The 17947-nt window shown below is 49.5% G+C and overlaps 1 protein-coding gene across 1 annotated transcript in view; it reads left to right on the forward strand.

The window, feature by feature from the left end:
• Positions 1-3052, forward strand: part of LOC149438851 (vomeronasal type-2 receptor 26-like) — a 72717-nt gene extending 69665 nt beyond the window's left edge. The window contains exon 8 of the mRNA XM_089659659.1: positions 2142-3052. Within this exon, the coding sequence (XP_089515785.1) occupies positions 2142-3052 (911 nt within the window). The remainder of the gene's footprint in view (positions 1-2141) is intronic.
• The last annotated feature ends 14895 nt before the right edge of the window (positions 3053-17947 follow it).

Genomic DNA, 17947 nt, shown 5'->3' on the forward strand with positions numbered 1-17947 from the left:
TAATGTATAAATGGCATACATATATACTATTAATATATTTGAAGAATTTCTTTGGGTTTGTCTTTCTCTCTTTTGCAATCTATAGGTCCTTTTGAATTTTTGAGGCCTTTATTTCCTTTTTATATATTCTTTTATAATCCTTGTAATGATTAAATGATGATAGTGTTCCTTCATTTTAGATTTTTTTAAAAGCTCTTTTCTTATCAAATATAGGTTTTTGTTTTAACTTTGGCTGTGAGCCTCATAGGTTTTATTTTCAGTCTTTTAAACTTGTTACCCATGGGAATATATTTTGCAGTGCGTTTGCATACAGTGGTTTTGAAGAACTCCCATTTCTGTTCTGTGTTCATCGATGCCAATATTCCCTCCCAGTCTAAGTCTTGGAGAGCAACCCTCAACTTTGGAAAATTTGCTCTCCTAAAGTTGAGTGTTTTTATCCTTCCCATATCTCCTTGTTGTTTACAACTAACATTAAATGAGATCATATTATTGTCACTGCTACCCAGATGTTCATCTGAACATTAGTAATAAGCTCTACATGGTTTGAGATTACCAGGTCCAGCAGAGAATCATTCCTAGTTGGGGCCTCTATGAACTGTACCATATAATTGTCTTGTAATAGGTTTATAAATGTTTGCCCTTTAACTGTTTCTGCAGTACCATTACTCCAGTCCATTTCCAGGTAGTTAAAATCCCCCATTATTATCACTGACCCAGTCCTTATAGCCCTATCTGTGCAAGGAGCTGAGCCCCGATCTCCTCATTAACACTGGGTGACCTACTATAACAAATTCCAAAGATTACCTTTCTAGTACGCACCCCCATGTGCAGTTCCACCCATAATGCTTCAGCCTCATCACACTCTCCATGAACTAGGTCCTCTTTCACACTCGCTTTGAGATCACTTATCACATAGAGACGGACACCACCACCTTTCCTATTTCCCCTGTCTCTCCAAAGAGAGCATAGCCAGGAATATTAATAGAACAGTCATGTGAAGGATGAAGCCAAGATTCAGCAATACCAATAAAATCATAGTGCTCTTCGTCCACCAAAGCTTCCAACTCCCCTTTTTTGCTTGACTGACTTCTGGATGACATTACAGGAACTGTGCACTTGTTTATGAGTTTTCAAGCATGAGTTGTTGGTTAACATTAACCATTTGATGACAATATCATATTTTAGAATTAATGGATTTGAGTGGAGGAAATTTTTGTAAAAAAAAGAATTTGCTCATCTTCTCAAATCATTTTATGATAAATTATATCTAAAAGAAGTACACAACTGCACAATTAGAGAATATAACTGAAGTATGCAGACAGTATGGATGGGGTCATCTAGTCTACAAGACAAATATATTTTGCCAGACACCGTGATTATTATTATTATTATTTAGGATTTATATAGCACCAACAGTTTGCGCAGCGCTTTACAAAATAAACGTAGACATTACAGTTTTAATACACATTGGTACAGGAGGAAGCAGAGAGCCCTGATCATTAGAGCTTACATCTAAGAGGAAGGGTTGAGTGATAAAAAGAGTAATAGCTGTGAGGGGATGAGCTGATGGAGGAAATAAGAGGCAGTTTACTAGTTAGAAGCAGGATAGACTTCTTTAAAGCGAGGTTTTCAGAGATCATCAAAGTGGATAGATTGGGAGATAGCTGGATAGATTGGGGTAGGGAGTTCCACAGGATGGGAGAAGCTCGGGAGCAGTCCTCGAGGCGAGCATGGGAGGATGTGACACAGGAACTAGAGAGCAGAAGGTCTTGGGAGGATCGAAGAGAGCAGTTTGGGTGATATTTTGAGACCAGGTTGGTGAAGTAGCTGGGGGCAGAGTTGTGGTTGGTTTTGTAAGTTGTCAGTATTTTGAATTTTATTTGAAGCCAGTGAAGGGAGAGCGGTAGAAGACACTGAACAGTTGGTAAGGTGGATGAGCCTGGCAGCAGCATTCATGATGGACTGGAGGGGGGATGTATAAATTTAGACTTTTATGATCAATTTATATTTATTTATTTTGAAAATAAAAAAAAAAACTTGCAAACTGCTAATCAACCAACATTCTAATCAAGAAAATTGTATCAACTATACATCAGTGATTGATATGGAACATCATTTATGTTTCCTTTTTTATCTTCCAGATAGTGAAAACTGCCAGCCATGCAGATATGATGAATGGCCTAATGAGAAGAAGGATCTGTGTGTCCCGAAACTGTTTGAGTTCCTGTCTTACTCTAAGGACCTTATAGGAATCACCTTTGCCTTGTCCTCCTCCATTCTTTGCACTATTACTGGAATGATATTACTGGTTTTTATTTCACACCAAGACACGGCCATTGTAAAAGCCAACAACAGGAACTTGAGCTTCACCCTTCTGGTCTCCATCATGCTGAGCTTCCTCTGTGTTTTTTTCTTCCTTGGACGTCCTACTGATATATCCTGCTTGTTACGAAAAATCTCATTTGGAATCCTTTTCACGATTGCCATCTCTTGTGTCCTTGCCAAAACCATCATTGTCTATGTAGCTTTTAAAGTCACCAAACCTGGCAGTCTGTGGCAACATTGGATTGGAACCAAACTTTGTAACTCCATAGTCATCTCATGTTCATCCATTCAAGTAATAATTTGTACCATCTGGTTGTCTATCTCTCCTCCGTTCCAGGATCTGGATACCTCTTCTTATCAGGACAAGATCATCGTTCGGTGCAATGAAGGGTCAGTTATTGGGTTTTATTCTGTTCTTGGTTACATGGGGTTTCTGGCAGCTGTGAGTTTTGTTCTGGCTTTCATGGTGAGGACATTACCGGACAGTTTTAATGAGGCCAAGTACATCACCTTCAGCATGCTGATGTTCTGCAGTGTGTGGATTGCCATGATCCCGGCCTATCTGAGCACCAGAGGGAAGTACATGGTGGCTGTGGAGATATTCACCATACTGAGCTCCAGTGCCGGAGTCTTAGGTTGTATATTTCTGCCCAAATGTTACATTATCTTATGGAGACAGAACCTGAACACTAAAACATATTTATTGGAGAGAAGATGTTTGCACTAAATTGTACCATTATTCATTATTTTATTATGATATATATATATAAATTTTATTTATTTTTTTTTCCTGTGCAATATAATTAATTTTTTTGTAGTGCTGTCCGGTCAGTCAATTAATTTAATATAATATCATTTTTCTTTTACTTTACTTTTCTTTTTCTTTTCAAAAGTTACCAAAATAAAAAAAAAGCATGGTTACCTGTGTCTAATGTGTCTAAAGTATTCAGAGGTTTTAATTGTTCACGCCTTTCACTTGCCATAAAGTTGATTAAATACCTCTAGATCAGCCTTGATCAACCTTTAAAACAAGAAGGAACCCTCAAACAAATGTTCAGGCCATGGAAACAGGTGGTAAAAGTGATTGTACCTACAGCTCATGGTGCAAGGGCATGATCAGTAAGGTGTGTATAGAATAATAATAAAAGCATATGGCTTACATAGCTAATATAACGTCTAGCTTATTTTAGGTAAGAATCATGAAATATCACAGCATTAATTCATTGTTTATAGTGTTACTAAACCCACAACAGTACAATCAGTGTGTATATGCGGTAAAGCATGCTTGTTATACTCACTGTGGAACCTAAGGGGTTAATCCTCTGCAATGTGTAAAAAGGCTGTTTGATCCTGTCTTCTCTGATCCTTCCGTTCTTCCAGTGCCCCACTCTTATCTCCTATATCCTGTGAACTCACATGCTCCGATTGGTCTATATTGCTAGAGAGGTTGTTTTTTTTTTTCTTGGGAGAGTGCATGTGATAAGCACTGGGTCAATCAGTGCTGTCCAGACAGAGGTCGGGGGTCCTGCATCCTCCTAGTGCAGAAAGAAAACTCCTCCTACAGCTTCAACCAGTGCTCTGCTGGACACTGATAGAAGTCACAAGACTGCTCTAACTGCTGATGAGAAAAGGTATTTAGCAATTTATATTTACTAAAATAATTGCACTCCCATGTTGTGTGTACTGTGGGAGACCATATATAGTGAATGCAGGGTCCTGGGAGACCAGATATAGTGAATGCAGGTACGGGGAGACCAGATATAGTGAATGCAGGGTCCGGGGAGACCAGATATAGTGAATGCAGGGTCCAGGGAGACCGGATATAGTGAATGCATGGTCCGGGGAGAGCGGATATAGTGAATGCAGGGTCCGGGGAGACCGGATATAGTGAATGCAGGGTCCGGGGAGACCGGATATAGTGAATGCAGGGTCCAGGGAGATCAGATATAGTGAATTCAGGGTCCGGGGAGACCAGATATAGTGAATGCAGGGTCCGGGGAGACCAGATATAGTGAATGCAGAGTCTGGGGAGACCAGATATAGTGAATGCAGGGTCCGGGGAGACCAGATATAGTGAATGCAGGGTCCGGGGAGAAAAGATATAGAGAATGCAGAGTCTGGGAAAACCAGATATAGTGAATGCAGGGTCTGGGGAGACCGGATATAGTGGATGCAGGGTCCGGGGAGACCAGATATAGTGGATGCAGGGTCCGGGGAGACCAGATATAGTCAATGCGGGGTCCGGGGAGAGCGGATATAGTGAAATCGGGGTCCGGGGAGAGCAGATATAGTGAATGCAGGGTCCGGGAAGACCAGATATAGTGAATGCGGGGTCTGGGTAGAGCGGATATAGTGAATGCAGGGTCCGGGGAGAGCGGATATAGTGAATGCAGGGTCCGGGGAGACCAGATATAGTGGATGCGGGGTCTGAGGAGACCAGATATAGTGAATGCAGGGTCCGGGGAGAGCGGATATAGTGAATGCAGGGTCCGGGGAGACCAGATATAGTGAATGCAGGGTCCGGGGAGACCAGATATAGTGAATGCAGGGTCCGGGGAGAGCGGATATAGTGAATGCAGGGTCCTGGGTTTAGTAACACTTTAAGTAACTATGATTAGAAAAGAAATGCAGACAGAGAAATTTATATTGGTGGTCTGTGTAAAAGTGCTATATTGGTGGTCCATGTATTGTTCCATTACATTGGTGTTCATTGGAAAAGGTCCCCCTTACACTGGTGGTCTATGTAGTGCTCCATTACATTGCTGGTCAGTGGAAAAGGCTCCTCTTACTTTGATTGTCCATGTAGTGCTCCATTACACTGGTGATCAGCGGAAAAGGCCCTTCCCTTACTTTGATGGTTCATGTAGTGCTCCATTACACTGCTGGTCATTGGAAAATGCCCCCATTACACTGGTTGTCCATGTAGTGCTCTACTGCAATGCTGGTCAGTAGAAAAGGTCATCCTTACATTCTATTTCTATTCTACCTTTTATTTTCAATTCTTTTCTCTCCTTTGTTACTCTATTCTTTTCTATTCTATTCTGTTTTATTCTATTCTTTATGATATTTGAATTTCGCAGGATGGCTATATTAATTTTATTTTATTCTGTTCTATTTTTTTATATTCTATTCTATTTGAAACTATTCTATTCTACCCTTTTTAATTTTTTGTCTATTCTATCTCATTCTTTTCTATTCTATTTTTATTTTCTAGTCAATTTTATTCTATTGTTTTAGTTTTTTTTCCATTCTGTTCTGTTTTACTCCAATCTTTTCTATAATATTCTATTCTATTCCTTTATTTTCTATTATATTTTAGTGAATTATTTTATTTTCTATTCTGTTCTCTTTTACTCTCTTCTTTTCTATTCTATTTTATTCTTTTCAAAATTAGAATTTTGGAAGATGTCTGTATTCTATTCTAGTCTATTTTTCTATTCTTTTCTATTCTGTTCTTTTCTTTTTTATTCTATTCTTTTCTATTCCAGTCTATTCTTTTAAATGCTATTCCTTTATTTTCTGTATATTTTATTTTATTCTATTCTCTTTTTTTCTCTATTTGATTCTAGTCTATTATATTCAAATCAATTCTATATTGTTTCTATTCTATTCCATTCTATTCTATTCTTTTCTTTTTTGCTCTTTTATATTTTATTCTGTTTTATTCCATTATATTCCTTTATGGAATTCGAATTTTGAAGAAGGCTATATTCTAACACTAACACACACAGTCTTTGAAGGAAATCAGCAATAGTTAGCAATATGTTTATATTTCAAAATCGTTTTTGGTTTTTGAGTTTGATTGAAATTCAATTTGAATTTCAGATGACATTTTGTTTCATTATTTTGGATTGATTTAAATTCGTCTCTGTTGTCATTCGGAAATTCGGATACATCCGAATCTCGGAATCACAAAAATTTTGTCTGAATTTTGATCCAGAATGAAACGAAGTACACGTCTAGTTTATCTTTCTGGCTTCTTAGGTTTTTTTCTGGACTGAGAACTATGTTGTTACTTTGCAGGTACATTTGGTTACTTTTAGATGGGTATTTTCTAAATTTTTTTACCCATGTTTGAATATCATCGTTATATAGCTCCATTGATATATTATTTTAGCCTTAACCTCTTGCCGACCAATTATACTGCTGCAGGGCAATCGCTCTGTGCAGAATCAAGTACCAGATATATATACTGTACCTGATTCTGCATTTCTGGGTGGGGGGAGCGCTCTGTCATTGGCTCCTGTAGATGTCAATTACCGGGTCCTGACTAGTGATTCATGGCCGGGATGCAGAAAACAGTAGAGCAACGCACAGGGGAGAGACCTGCAAATGTAAACACAGATCTCTCTCCTGTCAGTGTGGATGTTCTGGTTTTTATCTCCCTTCAAAGCAGGGAAATAAAAAACAGCACATCCCCTAGTAAAACGCCACACAGTAAACTGTAAAAATGCCCTCCTGACACACAGTTAACCCTTTGATTGCCCCAGATGTTAACCCTTTCTTGCCCTGTGTCCTTAGCTTTTTATTAGTACTGATCACTATAGTAGTTTCACTGGAGTGGCAGTTAGTCAGTTCTCACCCAGTGTCAGTTAGTGCTGTGTAAACACAGATCTCTCTCCTGTCAGTGTGGATGTTCTGGTTTTTATCTCCCTTCAAAGCAGGGAAATAAAAAACAGCACATCCCCTAGTAAAACGCCACACAGTAAACTGTAAAAATGCCCTCCTGACACACAGTTAACCCTTTGATTGCCCCAGATGTTAACCCTTTCTTGCCCTGTGTCCTTAGCTTTTTATTAGTACTGATCACTATAGTAGTTTCACTGGAGTGGCAGTTAGTCAGTTCTCACCCAGTGTCAGTTAGTGCTAGACTGCCCACTGTGCTATCGCAGTCCCGCTATAAGTCGCTGATCGCCACCATTACTAGTATAAAAAAAAAAAATTCCAGTATATATACCATTGTTTGTAGATGCTATCATTTTCGTAAAAACCAATTACTATACATAGTTACATAGTGTGGTTGAAAAAAGACAAAAGTCCATCCAGTTCAGCCATTTAAAAAAAAAAAGTCATAATCCTATACCCACAGTTGATACATTTATGGGTATTTTTTTTTTTTTACCAAAGACATGTAGCAAAATACATTTTGTCCTACATTTATGAAGAAATTGTATTTTTTTTGTTGGATATGTTTAATAGCAAAGAGGGAAAAAATGTTTCTTTAAAAACCCAATTGGTGATCAAATACCACCAAAAGAAATCTCTATTTGAGTGAAAAAAAGATATAATTGAATTTCTGAACAGCATTGCATTACCGTGCAATTGCCAGTTAAAGTAGCACAGCCAAAAAATGTCCTGGTCATAAAGGGGGGTAAATCTTCTGAAGGGCGAGTGGTTAAATAACTGTTTTGTGAACGCCTACTGTATATACACTTTATCAGTTTAATTATGGATGTATGTTTTAGGCCGGCAATTGCAATCAGTATAATTCCTGCCCAATACATATAATAATGTCCAAAATCCTGAATGAGATAAACCCTTCATAAACAAAGGTGGACTTCTCTCAGAAACAAGGGGTCTACTACCCAATAGTGCCTTTGGTATTTTTGATTAAGATTTTTTTCCTAGGAAAGCTATTTTTTTTTTTTTTTTGCTTTTTGTTGTGCTCTTTGCATGGCCTTGTGCCCCCTGCGGTCAATACATAACCCCTTGTTTGACACTAATCCAAGGTTTTTTTCCATATACCTTTTCTGAATTTAAAATGAAAGATTAAGGGCCTAAACGATTCTGATAAGCCCCCTGCCTGCAGGCCCCAGCAACCACTGGCCACAGTTGTGGGAAAGAGGTCCTTGTCCCCATCAACATGGGGCCATGGGACCTTGATAAAGTTTAAGAAGGGGGGTGAGCAAGTGCCCCCTGACCTGCCAATCTGCATGTTCATATAAGGGTCTGGTATGGATTTTGGGGAGGACTCCCACACCATTTTTTTTTATTTTGGCATGGGGGTTCCCCTCAAAATCCATACCAGATCCGAAGAACTTGGTATGGATGTGGTGGGGGACCCCATGCAGTTTTTTCAAAATTTTAAATTGCCTTGGTGAATGATTTTTACATTCAGCTGTCAGCTGGGAACTCCATTGACAGCTGAAACATTGAAAAGTGTCTTCAGTACTAAAATACAACATGACTTAATAATATAACTCATGCGATATTTTAGTAGCTGCGCGGTATCTTACCGCATACTCAGATACTTAGTGAATTGTCCCTGTTTGAAGTTCGCAGTCAAACTTTTGGTAGGTTTGAATGTTCAACCTCGAACCGAACAGGAGGCTGTTTGGCCATCACTAGTAATGATACACTTTAGTATGCAGAGTATTTAGCAATGAGGACAAGGCATAGAATGACATTTGCCATTCAGAATAAACTGTAACAATGCCACCTGAAGTGCAGCAGTGAGCAGTAGTAAACTGAGTCTATAAACCCTTGGCGCTATACTGCCAGTGTGCACATATTGCAACCATGCTAGGCATAGCACCAAGCACTATCAGTATTTTAGGTGACAAGGAGGGGTATAGGGAGATGGAGGGGTATTTGCGGGCAGGTTATGTGACATGGGCTGTCCTTAAGATGATCCTTCTGCCGGTTATCATTGTGCCCTTTAAGAGATGTTGGTGCACTTAATGACAGTCCTGATAAATTTGAATGCAATTAACGTATACTATAAGGGTAGTATAGTCTTTGCAATCATGCAGAATAGATGTGGGTCAGACACAGTGGCAGTTCAGTAGAACATTGGTTTATGGTTGGTATAAGGAGAAGCATAGGTCTAGTAGAGTTGATTTGAAAGGCTGGTGTAGATGCAGTATGTTGGAGGTGCATTTGGTGTCTTGCTCTTGGCAACTCAGTCTTAGCTAGCAGTATAATGGGCTGATAGGCCTCTCATTAATTCCCAGGGTACATCTGTAGGCATCCATCATAGAAGGGGCCCTCTCAGTCTCTTTCCAAAGCCTCCAACAAGCAACAGTAAGTAGATGGTAGATGAATGTTCCAACCTCTTGTTGACTGCAGGGGCAAGCGTTTCTAGTGTGGCTGATACTGTGTCTTGCTCCCAGTCACCAGATCAAGTCCCCTCCAGTTAGATTTCCAGTAGCACTCAGGCAGAGGTCTTCTGCCTTCCAGGAACTGGTTGCCAGAAAGCCCAAAACTCTCATGTGCAGTGTATCAAAAATCTCCCTGAAATCCTCCTGGCTTCCATAGTTTAATGGGATTTGTAGTTTTGCTGCCATCCCTGTGTGTCACAGTGGATCACCCTTGAATTACAGTTCCTAGTGCCCCAAGCAACAGGCCAAGTCCTCTTTCCCATGCTGTCAATTGGCTGAGCCATGGCTGTCTGGAGAGAGGTGAGTGGAGAGGGGATGTCAGGGGAAAATAAGAGGAATCCCGGGCAAATGTGCCAATGCTCAATATGGCCACGCCAATTTGTGCAAAGAAATGTGCATAGGCAGGCGGCACATAATCACGCATTCCTGTGAGCGAAAACGCACCAGCACACGCAGGGCGCACTAATTGCTGACACTCAGTGGCCTTTATAAGGACTGCAGCTCTGCTCAGTGATTGTTATATTATCATCAGCCTCTCCCTTTCATGTGTTCCTGAGTTTACTGCTGATTACCCGTTACCAACCCGGATTAATCCTGACCTTGCTCCTGTGTGCTGCTCTTTGTATGACCCCGGCTTGCTCCTGACCTTGCTCCTGTGTGCTGATCTGTGTATGACCCCGGCTTGCAAAGACAGCAAAGATATATATTTAAATATATTAAATTTTGCCTTAACCATAATTATTTCTGGTATCAAAATTCTTATTATTTGCAAATAAGGGGTGTGGCCATGGGTGCCCACTTTGCACCCAGTATTGCAAATTTATATATGGCAAAATGGGAGGAAGAAGTCATATTTAATGGTATTCTTGAAGAAGTGGTTATCTATAATAGATTCATTGATGATATTATACTGTTTTGGAATGGGGATGTAACATCATTAACCAATTACTATCAGAAATTGAATTTAAATAATAAGAACATCATTTTGAGTTGGAATATTAGTAATAGTGAGATACATTTTTTGGATATAAGGATCATTAATACAGGTACGCATATCATCACTAAAAATTATTTTAAGAAAACAGATAGAAACTCATATATCCCGGTTAATAGTTGTCATCATAAACTGTGGATTAAAAATATCCCTAGGGGCCAGTTTCTCCGCTTAAGAAGAAACTGCACAAATATAGAGGATTATAGAGAACAGAGTGAGATATTAATTCAGAGGTTTACAGCTAAAGGATATAAAAAAGAAATAATAGAAAAAGAGAGTAGGGCAATAGAAGTGGTGGATAGAAATAGTTTGTTAGTAAATAAGAAACACAGTACCGTATTTTTCGCTCCATAAGACGCACCTGACCATAAGACGCACCTAGGTTTTAGAGGCAGAATACAGGAAAAAAAAAATTCTGAACTAATGGACTGCGGACATAGTACAGGAGATGACCAGAGACTGCGGACATAGTACAGGGGATGACCAGAGACTGCGGACACAGTACAGGGGATGACCAGAGACTGCGGACTGTTAGGAATGGACTGGCCAGCAATGGTGGGACTCACCTGCCTTTTGATCTGCAGTACCAGGGCTGGCCAGCGGGTGCTCCCAGCAATCAGAGACTCAACCTTTCAGCCAGCTAACACCTGGAACTGATGATGCTGGGGTATTTAAGGGATGGCCAGACCCACAGACTCTGCCTTGGTGTTGTGTTTCTCTTGGGCCCTGTATCCTGTTCCTGCTCTCTGTTCCTGTCTGATTCTCTGCTACCTGTCCTGATCCCTGGCTTGTGACCCTGACCATCCCTCTGCTTGACCCTCTGTACTACGCTGCTTGCTACCTGCTGAACCTGGCCTGTGACCCCGACCATTCTCTGCTTGCTCCCCCTGTACCTACTTGCCCAATTGATATTGACCCGGCCTGCCTGACGACGCTTGCTTGTATGTACTGTTATCTGTGGGTGGTTTGGTTTGGTTTGTTTGCACTGTATTATGTTTAGTATTGCACTGCGTTTATGTTTGTATGGTTAGTGTTAATAAATTGTATTGTTTATCACATATCTGAAGTCTGCGTTTCCCTGCATCAGTCACACACCTCTGGTCATACCTGGGAGCCCTGACATTACACCAAGGCCAATCCTGACCAGAAGTGGCTGCACAGGGAAGCCATCTTGGCTTGTTGATGGGAAGGATGGATCTGGATGAGGTTGAATATTTATATCTGCTAGTGTTTGATGACAGGGAGTATGCTTATCAAACTCTGAAGGAGTATCCCCGGGATGAACTGCTAGAATGTATACGGCTCGCTCATGTTCTAGTAGATCAGGGCACAGAGTTCTCTGAGGTGCAGCCTTTGATTGAAGTTTGTGCTGAGTTGGTTTCATCTGGTTCCCCCGAATGCAGGGATGAATTTTTGCCACCATTTAGTGCAGACCAGGTAGAGTCCCTGGTGTGGTTATTAGAGGATGATGTGGGTTACTTTCTGGAGCGTTATTCCACATGTTCACCACAGACACTAAGAGATTGTATAAACGCAGTACAGTCATTGACCAGACAGGCTTTGTGTAAGCTCAGCTTTGTTCAACCCATACTGCAGACATGGACAGATTTGTTGCACCCAGCCTCAGTCAGCTTACAAAGACCCAGTCCTGCTTCTAATCTAATTCCTCAAAACTCTATTCCTGCATTCCCAACAGCTCCTCCTGCCCTGCTATCTACCGCATGTCAGTACCCTGTTCCCACTCGCTGCACCTATCCTGCCTTTAACCCTGTAAAAGAGCCCTCTGTAGCAACCGCTCCCTCTCCTGTTCCATCCTCCAGTTCTTCTCTGTCTCCAGCTGCTCCATTCGTTTGCAGACCTGCGTTTACTTGCAGTGCTCCAGTAGTTAAAACCAGAAAAAAGCGAAAATTCTTTCCAACCAATACCATCCTGCCAGTATCCAAACCGGTGAGCCTGCCTTCCGTGGTTCAGCCTGAAGCCTCTACTCAGCCTGAAGCCTCTACTCGGCCTGATGCCTCTACTCGGCCTGATGCCTCTACTCGGCCTGAAGCCTCTCTTCAGCCTGAAGCCTCTACTCAGCCTGAAGCCTCTACTCAGCCTGAAGCCTCTACTCAGCCTAAAGCCTCTCTTCAGCCTGATGCCTGTACGCAGCCTGATGCCTCTCTTCAGCCTGATGCCTCTACTCGGCCTGATGCCTCTACTCGGCCTGATGCCTCTACTCGGCCTGAAGCCTCTACTCGGCCTGAAGCCTCTACTCGGCCTGAAGCCTCTACTCGGCCTGATGCCTCTACCCAGCATGATGAACTGATCCAGCCTGACGATCCTATTAGGCCAGTTGACTCGATGCCCGCTGTTGATCCAGATGATCCGGTACCTGATCCGGTGCCCGCTGTCGAGCCAAATGACCTGATGCCTGGTGACCCAGTGCCCGCTGTCATACCTGGTGACCCGATGCCCGCTGTCGAGCCAGACAATCCGGTACCTGATGACCCGGTGCTCACTGTCGTGCCTGTTGACTCGGAGCCCACTGCCTTGCCAGATGACGCGGTGCCCGCTGTCGAGCCAAATGACCTGATGCCTGGTGACCTAGTGCCCGCTGTCCAGCCAGACGATCCAATGTCTGACCCAGTGCCCGCGGTCATACCAGTTGACTCGGAGCCCACTGCCTTGCCAGATGACGCGGTGCCCGCTGTCGAGCCAGACAATCCGGTACCTGATGACCCGGTGCTCACTGTCGTGCCTGTTGACTCGGAGCCCACTGCCTTGCCAGATGACGCGGTGCCCGCTGTCAAGCCAAATGGCCTGATGCCTGGTGACCCAGTGCCCGCTGTCCAGCCAGACGATCCAATGTCTGACCCAGTGCCCGCGGTCATACCAGTTGACTCGGAGCTTACTGCCTTGCCAGATGACGCGGTGCCCGCTGTCGAGCCAAATGACCTGATGCCTGGTGACCCGATGCCCGCTGTCCAGCCAGACGATCCAATGTCTGACCCAGTGCCAGCGGTCATCCCAGTTGACTCGGAGCCCACGGTTGTGCCTGGTGACTCGGTGCCCGCCGCCCCGCCTGGGGGCCTGAGACCTGTCGTTCCGCCTGGGGGTCCGGCACCCGCCACTCCGCCTGAGGGTCCGAGACCTGTCGCTCCGCCTGGGGGTCCGGCGCCCGCCGCTCCGCTTGAGGGCCCGAGACCTGTCGCTCCTCCTGGGGGTCCGGCGCCCGCCGCTCCGCCTGAGGGCCCGAGACCTGTCGCTCCGCCTGGGGGTCCGGCGCCCGCCGCTCCGCCTGAGGGCCCGAGACCTGTCGCTCCGCCTGGGGGTCCGGCGCCCGCCGCTCCGCTTGAGGGCCCGAGACCTGTCGCTCCTCCTGGGGGTCCGGCGCCCGCCGCTCCGCCTGAGGGCCCGAGACCTGTCGCTCCGCCTGGGGGTCCGGCGCCCGCCGCTCCGCCTGAGGGCCCGAGACCTGTCTCTCCATCTGGGGGTCCGGCGCCCGCCGCTCCGCCTGAGGGTCCGAGACCTGTCGCTCCGCCTGGGGGTCCGGCGCCCGCCGCTCCGCCTGAGGGCCCGAGACCTGTCGCTCCTCCTGGGGGTCCGGCGCCCGCCGCTCCGCCTGAGGGCCCGAGACCTGTCGCTCCGCCTGGGGGTCCGGCGCCCGCCGCTCCGCCTGAGGGCCCGAGACCTGTCGCTCCACCTGGGGGTCCGGCGCCCGCCGCTCCGCCTGAGGGCCCGAGACCTGTCGCTCCACCTGGGGGTCCGGCGCCCGCCGCTCCGCCTGAGGGCCCGAGACCTGTCGCTCCATCTGGGGGTCCGGCGCCCGCCGCTCCGCCTGAGGGCCCGAGACCTGTCGCTCCGCCTGGGGGTCCGGCGCCCGCCGCTCCGCCTGAGGGCCCGAGACCTGTCGCTCCGCCTGGGGGTCCGGCGCCCGCCGCTCCGCCTGAGGGCCCGAGACCTGTCGCTCCGCCTGGGGGTCCGGCGCCCGCCGCTCCGCCTGAGGGCCCGAGACCTGTCGCTCCATCTGGGGGTCCGGCGCCCGCCTCTCCGCCTGAGGGCCCGAGACCTGTCGCTCCGCCTGGGGGTCCGGCGCCCGCCGCCCCGCCTGGGGGCACGATGCCTGTCGCCCCGCCTGGGGGCACGATGCCTGTCGCCCCGCCTGGGGGCACGATGCCTGTCGCCCCGCCTGGGGGCACGATGCCTGTCGCCCCGATGCCTGTCGCCCCGCCTGGGGGCACGATGCCTGTCGCCCCACCTGGGGGCACGATGCCTGTCGCCCCGCCTGGGGGCACGATGCCTGTCGCCCCGCCTGGGGGCACGATGCCTGTCGCTCCATCTGGGGGTCCGGCGCCCGCCTCTCCGCCTGAGGGCCCGAGACCTGTCGCTCCGCCTGGGGGTCCGGCGCCCGCCGCCCCGCCTGGGGGCACGATGCCTGTCGCCCCGCCTGGGGGCACGATGCCTGTCGCCCCGCCTGGGGGCACGATGCCTGTCGCCCCGCCTGGGGGCACGATGCCTGTCGCCCCGATGCCTGTCGCCCCGCCTGGGGGCACGATGCCTGTCTCCCCACCTGGGGGCACGATGCCTGTCGCCCCGCCTGGGGGCACGATGCCTGTCGCCCCGCCTGGGGGCACGATGCCTGTCGCTCCGCCTGGGGGTCCGGCGCCCGCCGCTCCGCCTGAGGGCCCGAGACCTGTCGCTCCTCCTGGGGGTCCGGCGCCCGCCGCTCCGCCTGAGGGCCCGAGACCTGTCGCTCCGCCTGGGGGTCCGGCGCCCGCCGCTCCGCCTGAGGGCCCGAGACCTGTCGCTCCACCTGGGGGTCCGGCGCCCGCCGCTCCGCCTGAGGGCCCGAGACCTGTCGCTCCACCTGGGGGTCCGGCGCCCGCCGCTCCGCCTGAGGGCCCGAGACCTGTCGCTCCATCTGGGGGTCCGGCGCCCGCCGCTCCGCCTGAGGGCCCGAGACCTGTCGCTCCATCTGGGGGTCCGGCGCCCGCCGCTCCGCCTGAGGGCCCGAGACCTGTCGCTCCGCCTGGGGGTCCGGCGCCCGCCGCTCCGCCTGAGGGCCCGAGACCTGTCGCTCCGCCTGGGGGTCCGGCGCCCGCCGCTCCGCCTGAGGGCCCGAGACCTGTCGCTCCATCTGGGGGTCCGGCGCCCGCCTCTCCGCCTGAGGGCCCGAGACCTGTCGCTCCGCCTGGGGGTCCGGCGCCCGCCGCCCCGCCTGGGGGCACGATGCCTGTCGCCCCGCCTGGGGGCACGATGCCTGTCGCCCCGCCTGGGGGCACGATGCCTGTCGCCCCGCCTGGGGGCACGATGCCTGTCGCCCCGATGCCTGTCGCCCCGCCTGGGGGCACGATGCCTGTCGCCCCACCTGGGGGCACGATGCCTGTCGCCCCGCCTGGGGGCACGATGCCTGTCGCCCCGCCTGGGGGCACGATGCCTGTCGCCCCGATGCCTGTCGCCCCGCCTGAGGGCCCGATGCCTGTCGCCCCGCCTGGGGGCCCGATGCCTGTCGCCCCGCCTGGGGGCACGATTCCTGTCGCCCCGCCTGGGGGCCCGATGCCTGTCGCCCCGCCTGGGGGCCCGGCGCCCGCCGCCCCTCCTGGGGGCCCGGCGCCCGCCGCCCCTCCTGGGGCTCCGCCCGGGGGCCCGGCGCCTGCTGCTCCGCCCGGGAGCCCGGCGCCTGCTGCTCCGCCCGGGGGCCCGGTGCCTGCTGCTCCGCCCGGTGGCCCGCTGCCTGCTGCTTCGCCTGGTAAACCGATGTGCCTCTGCCCGGAGTCCTGCCCGATGTGCCTCTGCCCGGAGTCCTGCCCGATGTGCCTCTGCCCGGAGTCCTGCCCGATGTGCCTCTGCCCGGAGTCCTGCCCGATGTGCCTCTGCCCGGTGTGCCTCTGCCCGGTGTGCCTCTGCCCGGTGTGCCTCTGCCCGATGTGCCTCTGCCCGATGTGCCTCTGCCCGGTGTGCCTCTGCCCGGAGTCCTGCCCGATGTGCCTCTGCCCGGTGTGCCTCTGCCCGGTGTGCCTCTGCCCGGAGTCCTGCCCGGTGTGCCTCTGCCCGGTGTGCCTCTGCCCGGTGTGCCTCTGCTCGATGTGCCTCTGCCCGGAGTCCTGCCCGATGTGCCTCTGCCCGATGTGCCTCTGCCCGGAGTCCAGCCCGGTGTGCCTCTGCCCGGAGTCCAGCCCGGTGTGCCTCTGCCCGGAGTCCAGCCCGGTGTGCCTCTGCCCGGAGTCCAGCCCGGTGTGCCTCTGCCCGGAGTCCAGCCCGGTGTGCCTCTGCCCCGAGTCCAGCCCGGTGTGCCAGTCTTTGATATCCCGCCAGTTACCAGACCCGGGCGGTGGAACATTTTGCCCAGCTAGGACTGTTTGGAGCGTCCTGAGGCCGCTCCTTGGGGGGGGGGTACTGTTAGGAATGGACTGGCCAGCAATGGTGGGACTCACCTGCCTTTTGATCTGCAGTACCAGGGCTGGCCAGCGGGTGCTCCCAGCAATCAGAGACTCAACCTTTCAGCCAGCTAACACCTGGAACTGATGATGCTGGGGTATTTAAGGGATGGCCAGACCCACAGACTCTGCCTTGGTGTTGTGTTTCTCTTGGGCCCTGTATCCTGTTCCTGCTCTCTGTTCCTGTCTGATTCTCTGCTACCTGTCCTGATCCCTGGCTTGTGACCCTGACCATCCCTCTGCTTGACCCTCTGTACTACGCTGCTTGCTACCTGCTGAACCTGGCCTGTGACCCCGACCATTCTCTGCTTGCTCCCCCTGTACCTACTTGCCCAATTGATATTGACCCGGCCTGCCTGACGACGCTTGCTTGTATGTACTGTTATCTGTGGGTGGTTTGGTTTGGTTTGTTTGCACTGTATTATGTTTAGTATTGCACTGCGTTTATGTTTGTATGGTTAGTGTTAATAAATTGTATTGTTTATCACATATCTGAAGTCTGCGTTTCCCTGCATCAGTCACACACCTCTGGTCATACCTGGGAGCCCTGACACGGACATAGTACAGGAGATGACCAGAGACTGCGGACACAGTACAGGGATGACCAGAGACTGCGGACACAGTACAGGGATGACCAGAGACTGCGAACAGTACAGGGATGACCAGAGACTGCGGACAGCACAGGAGATGACCAGAGACTGCGGACAGCACAGGACATGACCAGAGACTGCGGACACAGTACAGGAGATGACCAGAGACTGCGGACACAGTACAGGAGATGACCAGAGACTGCGGACAGCACAGGACATGACCAGAGACTGCAGACAGCACAGGAGATGACCAGAGACTGCGGACAGCACAGGAGATGACCAGAGACTGTGGACAGCACAGGAGATGACCAGAGACTGTGGACAGCACAGGAGATGACCAGAGACTGCGGACAGCACAGGGATGACCAGAGACTGCAGACAGCACAGGGATGACCAGAGACTGTGGATAGTACAGGGGATGACTGCTGACCTTTGGGGAGGGGGGTGAGTGGTACCTGAATTTGACAGGTACCCGCTCCCACTTCCGCGGAATTGTTCTTTCATCTTAACTGTTTCTCT

The sequence above is a fragment of the Staurois parvus genome, unplaced genomic scaffold, assembly GCF_062004578.1.
Source record: "Staurois parvus isolate SC_StPar_1 unplaced genomic scaffold, SC_StPar_1.0 ptg001181l, whole genome shotgun sequence".
NCBI lineage: Eukaryota > Metazoa > Chordata > Amphibia > Anura > Ranidae > Staurois > Staurois parvus.